Raw genomic sequence first — 15,000 nt, forward strand, 5'->3', positions numbered from 1 at the left:
AACAACTGCAACGATCGCCATCTTGTTGCTACGTTCTTCTTCTTTGTTTTATTCGTATTTTTCGTGGGAAGATAAGAATAAAACAGAAAAATGGTTTTGAAAATGACAAAATAATAATATAAATTGGTTGCCCTCCACTGTTGCTACTTATTCTAAATTCTGCTTCTCTTGTTTCCTTTCAAGACCTCAGCGTATCGACCACAGGCGATCTGCGATATTCTACGAAAAGCTGGATGAGTGAAAATAAGAAGCTATGATTCCCTCTGCTGCTAGAACTGTGGTCTTATACCTGCTGGTTATCTGTGCCACGGGGATCTGGTTGAGGCCAGTCAGCCCTTCTCTCGTGACAGCGAAGACAGAATACAATTCCTTCGACATGGATGAGGATCTAATTCGCGTCGTTCACCCAAACGGTATGAAATTATCATTAGAATCATCTGAAGAGAAATTACTGCCATCAGCTATTAAATGATCATGTCTATTTCTCCTATTTCTCTTTTTTCGGTGCCTAAAAATCTGAGTAATTCGGAAACTAAGTTTTTTTTTTATACTGAAGTTGTATTTCCTGATGCAAAAAAGAAAAAAGTTTCATAACAAATATTTATGCGAAAGTTCCTGAAGTTTATCGGAGTATTTCTCCTTCGTATGCAGAAATTATTACTTTGAATTTTCAAGACTTTTTCGTTCAAGATGACAGGCAGGTCTATGAATTTTTTTTTACTAAGCGAAAAAAAAGAAGAATGATTTAGAACTGAAAAGACAAAGTAAGTACTGATTCTATACTGCTTCACGTGACTTTTTAAAAGTAGTTTTCCTTTCGAGGAGCAGATATTAAACATTGCTGTCCGTGCATAGGTTCAGACTGCAGCAAGTAGAGACCCATTTTCATTCTTCCGACATTGTGTATAGTTAATCATTTATCTTCAATTCCTTGGGATGTACATGCACCCTGAACCCAAAAACTTATTCCCTGACAGCCAGAGTATGTCATGAGACATAAGTACTTGTAAGTTCTTTTATCCCCAAGACAATCTCGACAGTAAACTGAATCCACAACTGCTGAAACTGACTTCAACGCCACTGTCAGTAACTGCCCCTTTGGAATCATGGCAAAGATTTACATTCATCTACTTTCTTTTAATATTCGCATTATATACCTATGCAATGTTGTATTTTGTAGCAAATGATATCCCATTCGTTGCGAGCTTGCTTATCAAGTTAATAACGTATCTAATCTTTTTGCATTGCTCTGTGAGAGTGTGTGCACACGTTGACGTATATGTGTTATTAACTTGTAAAACAATTCCCTGCAGGTTTTGTCAACATCGACTGGGGTCTCACGTTGCCCGAGGGCGCCGAGGGAGTGAACTGTACCGAAGGAGACTATTGTCTGGACTTCGAAGTCGCCAAGGTGGTGGTGACTCAAGAGGAGCATTGTCACAAGGTCTCTTGGGTGGCCTCAAATCTCACGGAACTCAAGGACTGCGTGATCATTGATGGACACTGGTGAGATGCCAAGGCTTCCTTTCGCCCTTTTCCTACCCTTGCTCTTCGCTGTATCAATCACACTTCGTATTCACAAGCTGTAAACATTTCTTAGAACACTCTGTTGTACAAAGCTGTCGTGTAAGGTGCGATCAATCTGTGGTTTGTTGAGAACCTTAAGGAACAGACCCAAGAAGCTTTCGACTTTTTACAAGACCTTGCAGCTTTCATAACCGGACATGTTGTGGTTAAAATTGTTTCTTATGGGTGTGGTTCATAGTTAAGTACGTATATCTTAGTTTTACCAGACCACTGAGCTGCTTAACAGCTCTATCAGGGCTGGCCCGAAGGATTAGATACTTTTACGTGGCTAGGAACCAAGTGGTTACGTAGCAAAGGGATCTACAGGTTATTGTGGGATCCGAACTACATCGAGAAAGGAGCTATCACCAGAAGTAAATTCCTCTGATTTCACGTTGGCAGAGCTGCGAATCGAACCTGGACCCTGAGATCGGTAGTCAAGCACGTACCTAACTCGTCCAACGAGGAACTTATGGGTGTTAATATAGGTATATATAATATAGTATATATATACATATATTTATACTTATATATATATATATATATAAATATAATATCTATATATATATATATATATATATATATATATATATATATATATATATATATTGTGTGTGTGATTTTGCCAGAGACCAAGTAAGAGGAAATAGCAGAGATGACCCAGCATTGCCATAGCAACGTCCTTTTCTCCTCACGAAGTCATCTATTTTTCTTAAAGTTAAAAGTTAGCTGTTTCAGTCCTCCACCAGCCGGGTAACCAGAACCTCCACCATTGCTTCCTTCATGAGAGTAACCACTATCACTGCTGGGCTGACTCCCTGACAGGAAGCCAACGCAGGCCAGAGTTGACAAGACTAGCACGCTACCAACCGCACTAGCCAGTGATTTCACTGAAAGGGATGAATTGTTTAAATAAGCTAACTGAATATTTTGAGAACTGGCTATTAACTATTATTTGTTAAACGCAGATTTCATTACAGGTATGGCGGCGGCGAACAAGACGCCCACTCGTGGCCTTTGGAAAATGTTCCTCATTTTGAAACGCCTTTTGCCATTGGCCACGGCTGGCTGCAGTGTCTTGCAGAGGCGTACTGGGTATCCTCGCAAGGGGCTGCTATCAGGGTAGGATACGGTCATTATACTTTTCATTTTCAACTCATTATAAAACTCAACTTGAAATTCTGTTCCCACTGCTAAATCTTATTACAATAGCTGATGTTCTCGCTTAGGGAGAATGATTGAAATCTCTTGATTGCCAGGCTTTCAGGTTAAATTCATTAAAATCTTATGTTTTGTTTGGGATCGTCAGTCTTCGTTTCTTTTCTGTAGTAAAACCAATGTGTTCTTTCTTTCTTTAGTTATTGTTATTAAGTACATTAATTTATATTTATGACCATGTCAGCAAGTATATATATAAGTCAGCGTTAATCGTACGTGAGGACCTGCAAATGTCCACTAACACGAGCCAAAAGGAAACGAACCATTAAAATAAAGAACAATGATTTGTATTACGGAAGAATGTGGTAGTTTGTCGTGATACATTTAATTCCAGTTTGAATAATGTTCCCTTTTACTCTGGTAAGAATTTAGATATCTTTAAAATTCAGGTGGAGGAGGGAACGCCCCTTTTCGTCAGTCTACCCGACCACAACCTGGATTTAGTGGCTGACCGGCTGTGCCTCAGCGCCAAACATAAAGCTCCATTTTCATCCCAGGAAGGAGACAGTCTAAAACTCACTTATTATGTTTGTACAGGAAATGACGTCAAGGAAGTAAGTCTTTCCACACTTTGTCGATTTTACTTTGGTCTTGCATTTTCTCTTATCCACTTTTCTGGAATGTAATATAAGTGACGTGTCTGAAAATGTGCTCTAGTTTTTAGAAAATTCCTCCCAGTTTTCTAAGCTCTGCACTTGGTCTTGGAAAACTGGTAGAGATAAATATGCCTTCATATAAGGAACGGGAATTGTAATATAAAATTTGGGCCAAAGGCCCAGCGTTGAGACCTATGAGGTCACTCCACACTGAAAATAATGAATAGAAACCATTGTTACGATGGGGTGGAAATTACTGTGGAGTAAAAGGGTTAGCAGCTAAGGGCCGAAGGGATGCTGCAAAGATCCTAAAATAATAACTGCAATGCACCGTGTGATGTACACTGATGGCCTTAATATAAGGAGAAATATATAAAAAAAGGAGAAATATATATGAAAAAAGCATAATGTTACTGTTGCAAATCATTGTCTACTTACAGGTGCACACACGCAGTTATTCCAAGTTCTTCAAGAATCCTTCTGGAATGCCAGACTTGAGAATGTTCCAGGACCCTATATGGTCTACCTGGGCTGAATATCACAAGGATATTAACGACACAAAAGTCAGGGAATTTGCAGCGAATATAAAAAGAAATGGTTTCAATTACAGCCAGGTATGGTAGGGACCAGTTTGTGTGCTTTTATTAATTAAATTCTCAAGTTTTTGTCCGTTTTTGCATTTTATTTTCGGCGTTTTACATTGCTGTTTAGCTGTTGCTTCCCTTTATTAAAATTGTTGTAACACACACATATATATATACAGTGGTCCCCCGTATTTGCAGGGCATACGTACCAGACCCCTCAACCACCCCCCACCCCGCGAATAGTTGGAACCCATATAAAAAAAAGCTTAAAACGGCCTATTTTGTAGTTAAAACTCAAGCAAAACTCACTAAAAATTTTGATACTGGTTTTTTAATAGTTTTATCACAAAACTGCATTTTATGATGGAATTGATAAAAAAACCAGGAATTTGTGGACATTTCTCATAGGAAAATACCGTGAATAGGCGAATTTCCCGTGAATAATGGGTAGATATGGTCCAGAGAGAAGTCAGTGGATGTGTGAGTCCGCAAATATGGAGAACGCGAATATGGGGGGCCCACTGTATGTGCAAGTATATATATGTATCATGTAATGGCCTAAAGACCACCACACAATAAACATAATCATAATCATACGTACACACATACAAACACACACACACACACATATATATATATAAAGCTTGTGCATAATCTTACACCAAGAGTAATTCATACATTAATATGTTGGCAGATTGAGATTGACGACAACTGGGAGACATGCTACGGCGACCTGACCTTCGATCCCGCCAAGTTTCCTGACCCCAAGAAAATGGTGGACGACCTTCATGTAAGTTTGCTTCTGTCTGGACGGAATAATTTCTTTTGGAGTGAGAACACGAAACTTTATCATCTCCGTCGATTTAAATGGCGATTTATCTATTTAGTCAGATGCATAGCCAGGCGTACTTTGCTTGCTTCTTTACGTTTATTAAACTTGAGTTTATTACACTTTTTATTTATTTAACCTTTGGTTTATTATACCTTTAGTTTATTAAACATTACGATTACCAAACTTTTGGTTTATCAAACTTTTGGGTTATTAAACTTTTGGTTTATTAAACTTTTGGTTTGTTAAACTTTGGTTTATTAAACTTTTGGCTTATTAAACCTTAATTTAATAAATGTTGGGCTTTTTTAAACTTTTCGTTTATTGCACTTTTTGTTTATCAAACCTCTGGATTATTAAACTTTTGGTTTATTAAACTTTGGCTCATTAAACTTTTTGTTTATTAGACTTTGGTTGATTAAACTTTTGGTTTATTCAACTTTGGTTAATCAAAATTGTATGTATTTGTGCACTTTTTTCTCACAATCATGAAATCATAAAAGAGTGAATAAACGAGTCAAAGAAATATATTCACGCGAGCCGGAGCTCCTTCGAGAATCGCTCTTATCATTGTCAGGATCATTTATAAATGACGAGTCTTTAGACGGAATCGGGAAGAAAAGGAGATTTTGAATTCCAAAACATGGCCTTCAAAGGCTAAACAAGGCGTGATCCAACTTCCAGCTTACTCGGGGCGCGTGTTAAAATCTACGATGAAATAGAGCGTTGATTCACCAACAAAAATTCATGGACCAGATCGGGGAGAAAAGAAGGGGAGATTGAATTCCAAAGCATGGCCTTTTTAAAGGCAAACATGCCGTGATCTGACCTCCAGCTTACTCGGGGCGCGTGTTCGAATCTACGATCAAATAGAGCGTTGTTTCACCAACGAAAATTAAAATAAATACGCTGTTTTATTAGAAATAATGTCTCTGTACCGTTTAACATGCACATTATTTATTTTTTACATTTTCATTCTAATGAATAAATCATAAATATCCTAAAATTCTTGTACCTTTAACTCAATACAAAACACCTTTTTCAGACCTTTTTAGTCTTTCATACTCCTCCAACAACAACAAAGTAGTTTGTAGGCTTACTCCCAGAGTAAGCGAAAAAGAGTCACTTAGCCTCCAGGATTTCTCTGTTTTGGCAAAGATTGGAACCCCAGGTTCTCGTTATCATCAGTGACCGAATTAACGCCTATTTTCAAAGTGATCCTTACCCCTGGAAAGTTTCTTTTATTTATAATCCGTATCGAATCGTTATTTTCTATTTCACTCATTTTTAAAAAATTTCTTTTTCTTTTTACTTATTAATTTAAGATATCTCCTTTTTAAAATTTCCCTGTATCTTCTATAACTTCTTTCAGATGAACACCACATTCTTGGGAAGTTTAAATTTCGAGTCATTGGCCCCAGTGAGCTCGCTCAATATGACGAGGGTGTTTATCTTCTGAATAATAATTATAATATTACTCTGGATTTTCGTATAATTCTCATCTTTTTCATATAATTCTTATCTTTTGTTATTGAATAATAATAATAATAATAATAATAATAATAATAATAATAATAATAATAATAATAATAATAATAATAGGCACGATCCCAAGATCCCTGAAGAGGAATCTGGAAAAACTAGAAGCTGAAGAGGCTCCAGGACTCGTGCAGATGAGTGTGCTCTTAGAAACAGCGCACATAGTAAGAAGTGATGGACTCCTAAGGAGGCAGGATGCAACCCGGAACCCCACACTATAAAAACCACTAAGTCGAATAGGATGACTGTGAAACCACCAATTAAAAAATGATATTAAAACTTTGTGGTACTGGTGGCCACAGCTGATATCAGATTTTTTACAAATTTCTTTCCTCATCCTTTATTTTCCTATGAATTCGTAATCATCAATTTAATTTTCCTGGTTTTTTTTCAGAATGACAACTTCAGGGTCACTCTTTGGACGCACCCTTTCATCAACGATAACTGCGAAACTTTTCGTGTCGCTGATGAGAAGGGATACTTGATCAAAGTAAGGTTTAAAACTTTTCTTAAACTTGGCTTATGTACATGCCACTGTCCTATTTTTCGTTAACTAGTACATAGGCTCTTCAGTCTTCGCTTGTCGAACATGCATGTTTTCAATTTTTTGAGTGATCTAAATCGATGGTGATTTTATCACGAATTTCCTGTTTCATCAAAGTATATAGTCTGTCTGTCTCTCACTATCCAGGATGTATTGAGAGAGACGAGAGAGAGAGAGAGAGAGAGAGAGAGAGAGAGAGAGAGAGAGAGAGAGAGAGAGAGAGACTCTTGATACTTGGCTAAAACAGGAAGCCGATGCTAAAAATGATGTAAGTCTCATCACTAAATTTATTATGTCGTAAATTTAGTTAGAAATTATATATATATTATATATATAATATATATATATATATAATATAACTATATCCATATATATCGATATATATTATATATATATATATATAATATATATATAAAATATATATATATATATATATTATATATATACATATATATCTATTATATAGATATATATATGAATATAATAAATAGTTATATATATATTATATTATTATATATATAGATATATATATATTTATATATATATATATTATATATTATATATAATATATATTATATTATATTTAGTTATGTCGTAAATTCAGCTAAGCATAGCATATGAGTGTACAAACTCATTCGATACAAACTGTAATATTTCTATATATCTAAATATACCGGAAATGTCTTCATTCCAACCTGATGTAAAAGTTAATAAAAGGGCTACCTTTACCTGTCTGACACTGAATCAGTGACCAAGCGGAAATCTCATCATATATGATCCGACAAAATTTGCTTGATCTTGGGCTCTATTTGCGTGAATATCAGGTTCCCTTAGTTTTAACACATTCTTGTTATCATGATTATTATTCAGATGAAGCCTATTATGGAACAAACCAAGAAGGGTCACTGATTCGAAATTCAAGCCTCCAAAGAATATGGTGTTCAGTAGAGTGAATAATAAAAGGTAATGAGAAATACAGAAGGAAAAAAGCAGAGTTAAGAAAAAAATTATACACGAATAAATTTTGTAAATAGTAAAATATATAAATAAATTATTAAAATTCAAGGCGAAATGTTTAGGGTAATAATGCTTTGCATCTGCAATGGAGCTTTTGAGGTTCCAGTTGTGCAACATCCTCAGGTAGACTGTTCCACAGCTCAACGGTGTGAGGAATACAGTGGTCCCCCAGTATTCGCGAATAATTAAAATCCGCGAATAGTTGGAACCCCAATTAAAATGCTGAAAACGCCCTATTTTGTTAGTTAAAACTCAAGAAAAATTTTTACACATTTTTTAAAATAGTTTTTTTTGAAAAAAGTGCATTTTATGATGAAATTGATAAAAAAAACCAGGAATTTGTGGATATTTCTCATAGAAAAATACTGCAAATAGGCAAATTTCCTGCGAATAATGGGTAGATATGGTCCAGAAAGAAATCCGCGAATCCAGAGAACGTAACTTTGGTGTCAAAGCAAAATGGGAATGTCATGATCTGAATCCCTGTCTACACAATTTCTGACAAATGTCAAAGGATGTCAAATGTCTGTTTTTTGAAGTTAAATGTCTGTTTACAATTACTGTCATCAAATGTATTCAAAGGCATATTTTACTGGCATATTTTACTGTGATAAATATGAAAATAAGAATCAACACGGATGAATGTTCGTCCTTTTCCCCAAAAATGTCGTAGGCTGACATCTAAGAACTGAAAAACTGAAATTACAAAGCAACCGAATACCTAGTATCTCTGAAATTCTCTGATGCCTTCTTGCCTGTTGTCTATAACTTTATTTGAAAGTTTTCATAAACAATGCAGTAGCAAAATAATGTCAGAATAGCTTTTTTTGTAAAACATTTAAAACACAAAATATAATTTTCCATTTAACAATTGGAAAATATTTTATCTGCAAAGCTCAGCAGGTTCTCATCATTTGTATTTCCTTGTCAAATTAAGCGACTGAGCTATTTGTAAAACTACCATTATGTGGTGTGGCCAAACGCCATTTTTCCTTCTAAAACTTTGACCTTTCACAGTGCCGAGCCCTTAACGTTTTTATTCTTTAAGGCCCCGTCCACACGGTCGAGCTTTGGTCGACGAACTTTGTCCGATGTGACGTCAGAAGCGGAGAAACAGCGTGAAAAGTCAGAACTTTGCCGCGGTTTCTCCGCTTCTGACGTCACATCGAATAAAGTTAGTCGAGCAAAGCTCGGTCGTGTGGACGGGGCCTAAAAGAAACAAACGGCGTAGGGGAAGCATTTATCTAATTAATTTATCGCTTTTGTATCCCTGAACATCTCAGAACGAAGCCGGTGTGACCGAAAAGACGACCTGGTGGAATGGGAAAGCTGGTATGGTGGATTTCACCAACGAAGAGGCCGCCTCATGGTGGATTCAGAGGCTAGAGGCCCTCAGGGAAGCTCTGGGCGTCGACTCGTTCAAGTTCGATGCTGGGGAAGCCTCTTTCCTTCCAAAGGACTACGTTCTCAATGCTCCTAGGGAGTTTTGGCCGAATATCTTCACAGTGAGGTTAGCTTAGAATTATGCTGAAATTCTGGGAATGTCATGTAGGTTATATTTCTTTATTCAGTAGCTCCCACTCCATGATTACAAGTTGTGTATTAAGAGTGTGCTTTTGCACATGTTGATCAGCACAGAATAGTATGGTCAGCACAAAAAAGTGTAGTACATATGCCTACACATCTTAATAGATTTTGGGTCAATTACATAATGGAGTCTTGACAAGTAGAATACTGTTTTGTGTGAAGCAATGGCACCTGAACACAGTCAAAATGAAGGCCCTTGATACCTGAGGATGACAGCTGACCCAAAGAAGCCTTAACATCAGTTTCACTAGTGCCTCTGCTATTTCCTCTCTCAGTGAAATGGGAGGAGGATTGTCTTCAATCTGTCAGTGCGTTAATGAATTACCTTGAGAGCAGGTAAACGGATTTGGATGAATTGTCATGAAACCATTAACTGGCTTATCTTCTCATGAATTAACTTTTGGTGGATTTTGAGTATTTCAGTTTCCCCGTGAAATGAATATTAAGTTAAATATACCTTAGTTTAACCAGACCACTGAGCTGATTAACAGCTCTCCTAGGGCTGGCCCGAAGGATTATTTTTTTTACGTGGCTAGGAACCAATTGGTTACATAGCAACGGGACTTACGGCTTATTGTGGGATCCGAACTACATTATGTAGAGAAATTAATTTCTAATCTCCAGAAATAAATTCCTCTGGTTCCGCATTGGCAGCAGCAGAGAGCGTACTCTGGCTACCAAATCAATAGATGGGTAGGCAAACCACTGGTCCAATAAGGAACTTCCCCATGCAATAACTGACCGTAGAGTCAGTAACCATATAGTGCACCAATTACTTCTATTAACAAAGTATGACGAAGGCTATTTGAATACTGAGAAAAGTATGCACTCAATTTTCTACTGTTGTTTCGTAGTTGCAATCTGTTTTAGAAAAGCAAGGTTTAATTGTCTAGGGCTACTTCACAGCAAGTTAAAAGTTAAGGAGGCCAATCTGTTATGACAATGGTGATATCCAAAATTTAGTAAAACTATAACAAATGTTACTTTGAATGAGAAATTGACTGCAAAATGATTTAGATTACTTTACACATTGGTTCTTACAACTAACCTCATATTACTTACAGATACGCTGAGGCTATAACGAAGTTTGGTGAAATGGCCGAGATTAAGATAGGCATGGGTACTCAGATTTACCCGAATTTCATGAGGCTCTCAGACAAGGATTCAATATGGGAGGGAGAGTCACTGAATGGCCTCAGGTCCATTGTCCCAAGCACACTTAACCTTGGTAAGAAAGTGTTATTCAATTTGGTCATTTTGTCTTTGTCCAGTTTATTTAGGAGACATCATCATTGCTCTTTGCTTAGACAAGAGATTAATTTTATGGTGGTTTTAAGGATGGGAGTGATGTTAGCTGTGATAAAATTATCTTAGGCAAACATCATTAAGATTTAACAGCAAAGGGCCCAAAAAAAAAAAATCATTAAAATTGGTGGGATGGGAAGTCAAGTGAAACTGTATTACGGAGTAAAGAACTTCACTTTGTTCCCGCTGCCTGAGTTGAGAACTTATAGCTCACGTTGTCAGAACCCCCAAAAATGAGTTATACCTCATAGCTGACCCACTTCTTAGTGACCTTACAAGCTTTGATGATAACACCCTAATTTTCCCAACTGGATAAGGACTGGTTGGATATCCATTTGTGCTGCCCGACATGATTGGAGGCAACGCTTACCATCTTCTCCTCCCATCTCCCGAGCTCTTCGTGAGGTGGGTGCAGACTAATGCCCTCCTGCCGGGACTCCAGTTTTCAATCGCCCCCTGGAAACTCGGCGATGAAGTAAGTACGCGAATTTGTTCAAATAAACTTGAACCAAATTGTTCATGTATATAATAATGAATCGAATTCCATTGTGGAAATTTACCGGGTGTACCTGAATTTCGACACTGACGTCATAATGTAAAAAATTTAATTTGAACTTGACTGATGGCTTAAATGATAGGTTTCATGAAGTATATAAAGGTCGCACTGAAGATATACGCCCAATAGAGCTACTGTGAAGTTTCACCGGAATCTTTTGAAACCTTTGTAGATTTTCCTTAACACTGGAAATAAACATAGAGAGATTAGAATAACTTCAGAAATTGTAGATTTTCTCTACAATATTATCACTATCATTTTAATCATTATTATTATTATATTCGATATCCTTAAATGAAAAAGGAGACAACAAAGGTGAGAAGAAGAAGGAAAATTTTCATTTTCTTTAAAAGGTCGAGCTAGTTTACTTAGCATTGCTTGCTGGGTTTCTGCTTCACTCTCAGTATTTTCTGTCCAATTTTCTTACCTTTGCGATATAATGTTAAAGGAAGAAACTTGAACGAAGCAGTTTAAAAGGAACATACGTAGTATATGTACTATTAATTGATTCTAGAGACTCATTTTGGGAATACGTACACGAAAGGTCATCGGCACTGAATAAAGAATATCAAAGCAAAATGTACTGTTCCAAAAGTTCCTCACTGGACAAGTAGGTTCCGTACTCGACTATCAATCTGGTAGCCCGAGTTCGCTTCCCGCGGCCGCCAGAGTGGAATCAGAGGAATTTATTTCTAGTGATTAGAAATTCATTTCTCGATATAATGTGGTTCGGAGCTCAAAATAAGCTGTGGGTCCTGTTGCTAAGAAACCGATTGGTTCGCAGCCACGTAAAAATAATCTAATCCTTCGGGCCAGCCCTAGGAGAGTGGTCTGGTAAAACTAAGATATGCTTAAAAGTAATGTTGTGGAAATTCAGACACTGCGACCTGAAAGTCTGGTCCTCCGGCATCACAGAAGTTGGAATAACTCCTTGCCAATAATTGACATATCCAGGTGGTGCAGAGGAGCCAAGAGGCGATTGCTCTCCACGAGAAGGCAATGCCTTTGTTCCTTCAATTGGCACAGGAATCAATCGAGACAGGAGCTCCTATTGCAAGACCCACCTGGTGGCTGTGCCCGGAACTAGAAGCCTGTCTTACAGCTAACCAGCGTAAGTGTGAGGATTTTTAAAAGCTGCTAGACTAACGAGGATATTAAATAGATGTTGAGTCAATTCCACCAACCTTTTGAATATAACTCAGTTACCCTGAAATCAAATCCAGGTGATAACCAATGAAATATAATCAGTTTTGAATTCACTCGCATCACTGAACACAACAGTCACGCTTAGATCATTTTCTCCTGCAGAATTTCTGTTGGGAGACGACGTCTTGGTCACGCCCGTGGTGCACAAGGGCGCCACAACTCTCTCAGTGGTCCTCCCTCCGGGGCAGTGGAAAAGAGCTGACACTGGTGATGTACACGAGGGTCCAAGCACCATCATTCTCGAGGGAATCACAACTGACAGTCTAGTTTACTTCACAAGGGAAGTTTAGGTATCTCTGCTGAAAGACATTTCATCGACTTCAAGTTTTATTTTGGCTTCACTATGCTCAGTTTTCGTTAGAAATAGTAAATGGACATGGACTGCAAATATCGGATTAATATGGTGGGTGGAATTTTGGTAGGAATTTGTTTAGCTACGTAGTATTTGTTTCAGCAAGTCGGAATGAGATACTGGAACTTAAAATTTCAAGAAAAGAACTCTTCAACCTTTGAGACTGATAAATGTCTGACTTTTCATCGCTTCTTTTTACTTGAAATACGACTCGGTTTAGTTTGGAAATCGTTCAGTTATAACGTTGGATTTTCGTTTCGATATAACCACCAGTTGCATTTATCGGGATATTCCGATAAAATGAAGGAAAGCAAGAAACTTCAGTTTATAATTCTTATAGAATAACCTCTGTATTTATGTACGGATATGATGATAGGCAATAAAAAATATGATAAAATACAGTCTGCAGCACATTCAGATGATAACTGTCAATAAAGTATACAAATATACAACAATTATTTTATTTACATTCCGGATAAATTGGAAACACGCATTTAAGAATGTAATTCTGATTATTGTCAATATAAAATGTATACATGGATATAAAACTGAACATATGCTTTATTATATACTTACACAGATATATTATATAATATATATATTATATATATATATTACTATATATAAATATATATATATATATAATATATATATATATATATATATATATTATATATATATATATATATATATATATATATATATATATATATATATATATATATATATATATATATATATATATATATCATATATATATATATATATATATATATATATATATATATATATATATATATATATATATATATATATATATATATATATATATATATATATATATATATATATATATATATATATATATATATATATATTAAATATATTCCATGGCTTTCTGGTTGTTGAAAAACTTTTTATGAGTTTGACAATGCTTCCTGAATCTACAACGTTCTTCAACATGTAGGTGATGGAAGAAGAAACGAAGCTCTACTCTTTGTTCCATTTACTTTTACAAAGTGCACTACATGAACTGTTGTTTTTGAATGAGCTGGTTTTATGCCAGCACAGGCTCTCCCTCGTAGAGCACCCCGAAATTCTACATATACGTTGCTGCGTCCTGTTGTTTTATTAGTATACGAGGACCACACATTGCATTACAATGCAGTAAAATAAAATACAATAATAAAATTTTCTAAATGAACTGTAATGAAAACAAAACCGTGTACTCTGGTTGTTATGGCAACCAACGAAACTTAAATATGAGTGTGGGAAAGGAGGTAGAGAGAGAGAGAGAGAGAGAGAGAGAGAGAGAGAGAGAGAGAGGTGATTCGAAAAGGGCGCCTGCAAGACGAGAGCGATCGTTCCGCTTCCGGGTTGGTTTTTGTAATCAGTGTTTTGTACAGATAAAGTTGGTAATTTCCGCTAAATAACAATTCTTGTGTCGTGGGTTTGCAGCTGTATAGGTCGACGAAGTATTGGTGAATGCCGCCATTATTATGGATGGCTTGCAGACGTCTTTTAGGAGTGTGTCCAACGCATGGTCTCTCTTTCTTAGACCATCGTCCAACGTACGTTTCTTTCAGAGGAACTGTACATCCACTCCGGGCAGGTGAAAAGGTAAACGGTATCAGCTATGTCTTTCTTGTTCGGGTTCGGGCTGGTGTTGTTCTTCATGATGAGGGGAGCGGTCGAATTAGGTTTGCAACAGATGCGAACTTCAGTCTGTTCGAAGGGGCCTTTGTGCGTTATCTCTCTCTAGATTAGGCTCGGGATCGCCTTAATTCCCTACTTCAAGCCTTGCGGTATATTCGTGACATTACAGTTCATTTAGGAAACTTTATTCTATTGTAAATTTCATTATAATGCTATTTTTGCACAACTATAAATCCACTTTTATTTTATTTTACTGTATTGAATTGTATTGTAATTGTATATGGAGGCTACAACCCCCGTCTGCGTCACATAATACAATGAGAGGACACAAACCTCATACAATATAACAGGCTGCTCCATGAGCAAGAACCTGTGCTGGCATAAAGCCAACTCAGGCAAAAGAACAAGAGTTCATGTAGAGCACTCTGGAAAGGTCACGAGGAGT

The 15,000-nt window shown here is 36.6% G+C and overlaps 1 protein-coding gene across 1 annotated transcript in view; it reads left to right on the plus strand.

Annotated features, from left to right (window-relative positions):
- Positions 1–13,341, plus strand: part of LOC135206713 (myogenesis-regulating glycosidase-like) — a 13,905-nt gene extending 564 nt beyond the window's left edge. The window contains exons 2-13 of the mRNA XM_064238163.1: positions 184–413; positions 1,314–1,506; positions 2,547–2,688; positions 3,174–3,338; positions 3,821–3,994; positions 4,659–4,754; positions 6,727–6,822; positions 9,177–9,403; positions 10,545–10,708; positions 11,103–11,260; positions 12,296–12,452; positions 12,650–13,341. Of these exons, the coding sequence (XP_064094233.1) occupies positions 254–413; positions 1,314–1,506; positions 2,547–2,688; positions 3,174–3,338; positions 3,821–3,994; positions 4,659–4,754; positions 6,727–6,822; positions 9,177–9,403; positions 10,545–10,708; positions 11,103–11,260; positions 12,296–12,452; positions 12,650–12,837 (1,920 nt within the window). The 5' untranslated portion in view covers positions 184–253 and the 3' untranslated portion in view covers positions 12,838–13,341. The remainder of the gene's footprint in view (positions 1–183; positions 414–1,313; positions 1,507–2,546; positions 2,689–3,173; positions 3,339–3,820; positions 3,995–4,658; positions 4,755–6,726; positions 6,823–9,176; positions 9,404–10,544; positions 10,709–11,102; positions 11,261–12,295; positions 12,453–12,649) is intronic.
- Positions 13,342–15,000: the final 1,659 nt, after the last annotated feature.

This window comes from Macrobrachium nipponense, chromosome 31 (assembly GCF_015104395.2).
Source record: "Macrobrachium nipponense isolate FS-2020 chromosome 31, ASM1510439v2, whole genome shotgun sequence".
Lineage (NCBI taxonomy): Eukaryota > Metazoa > Arthropoda > Malacostraca > Decapoda > Palaemonidae > Macrobrachium > Macrobrachium nipponense.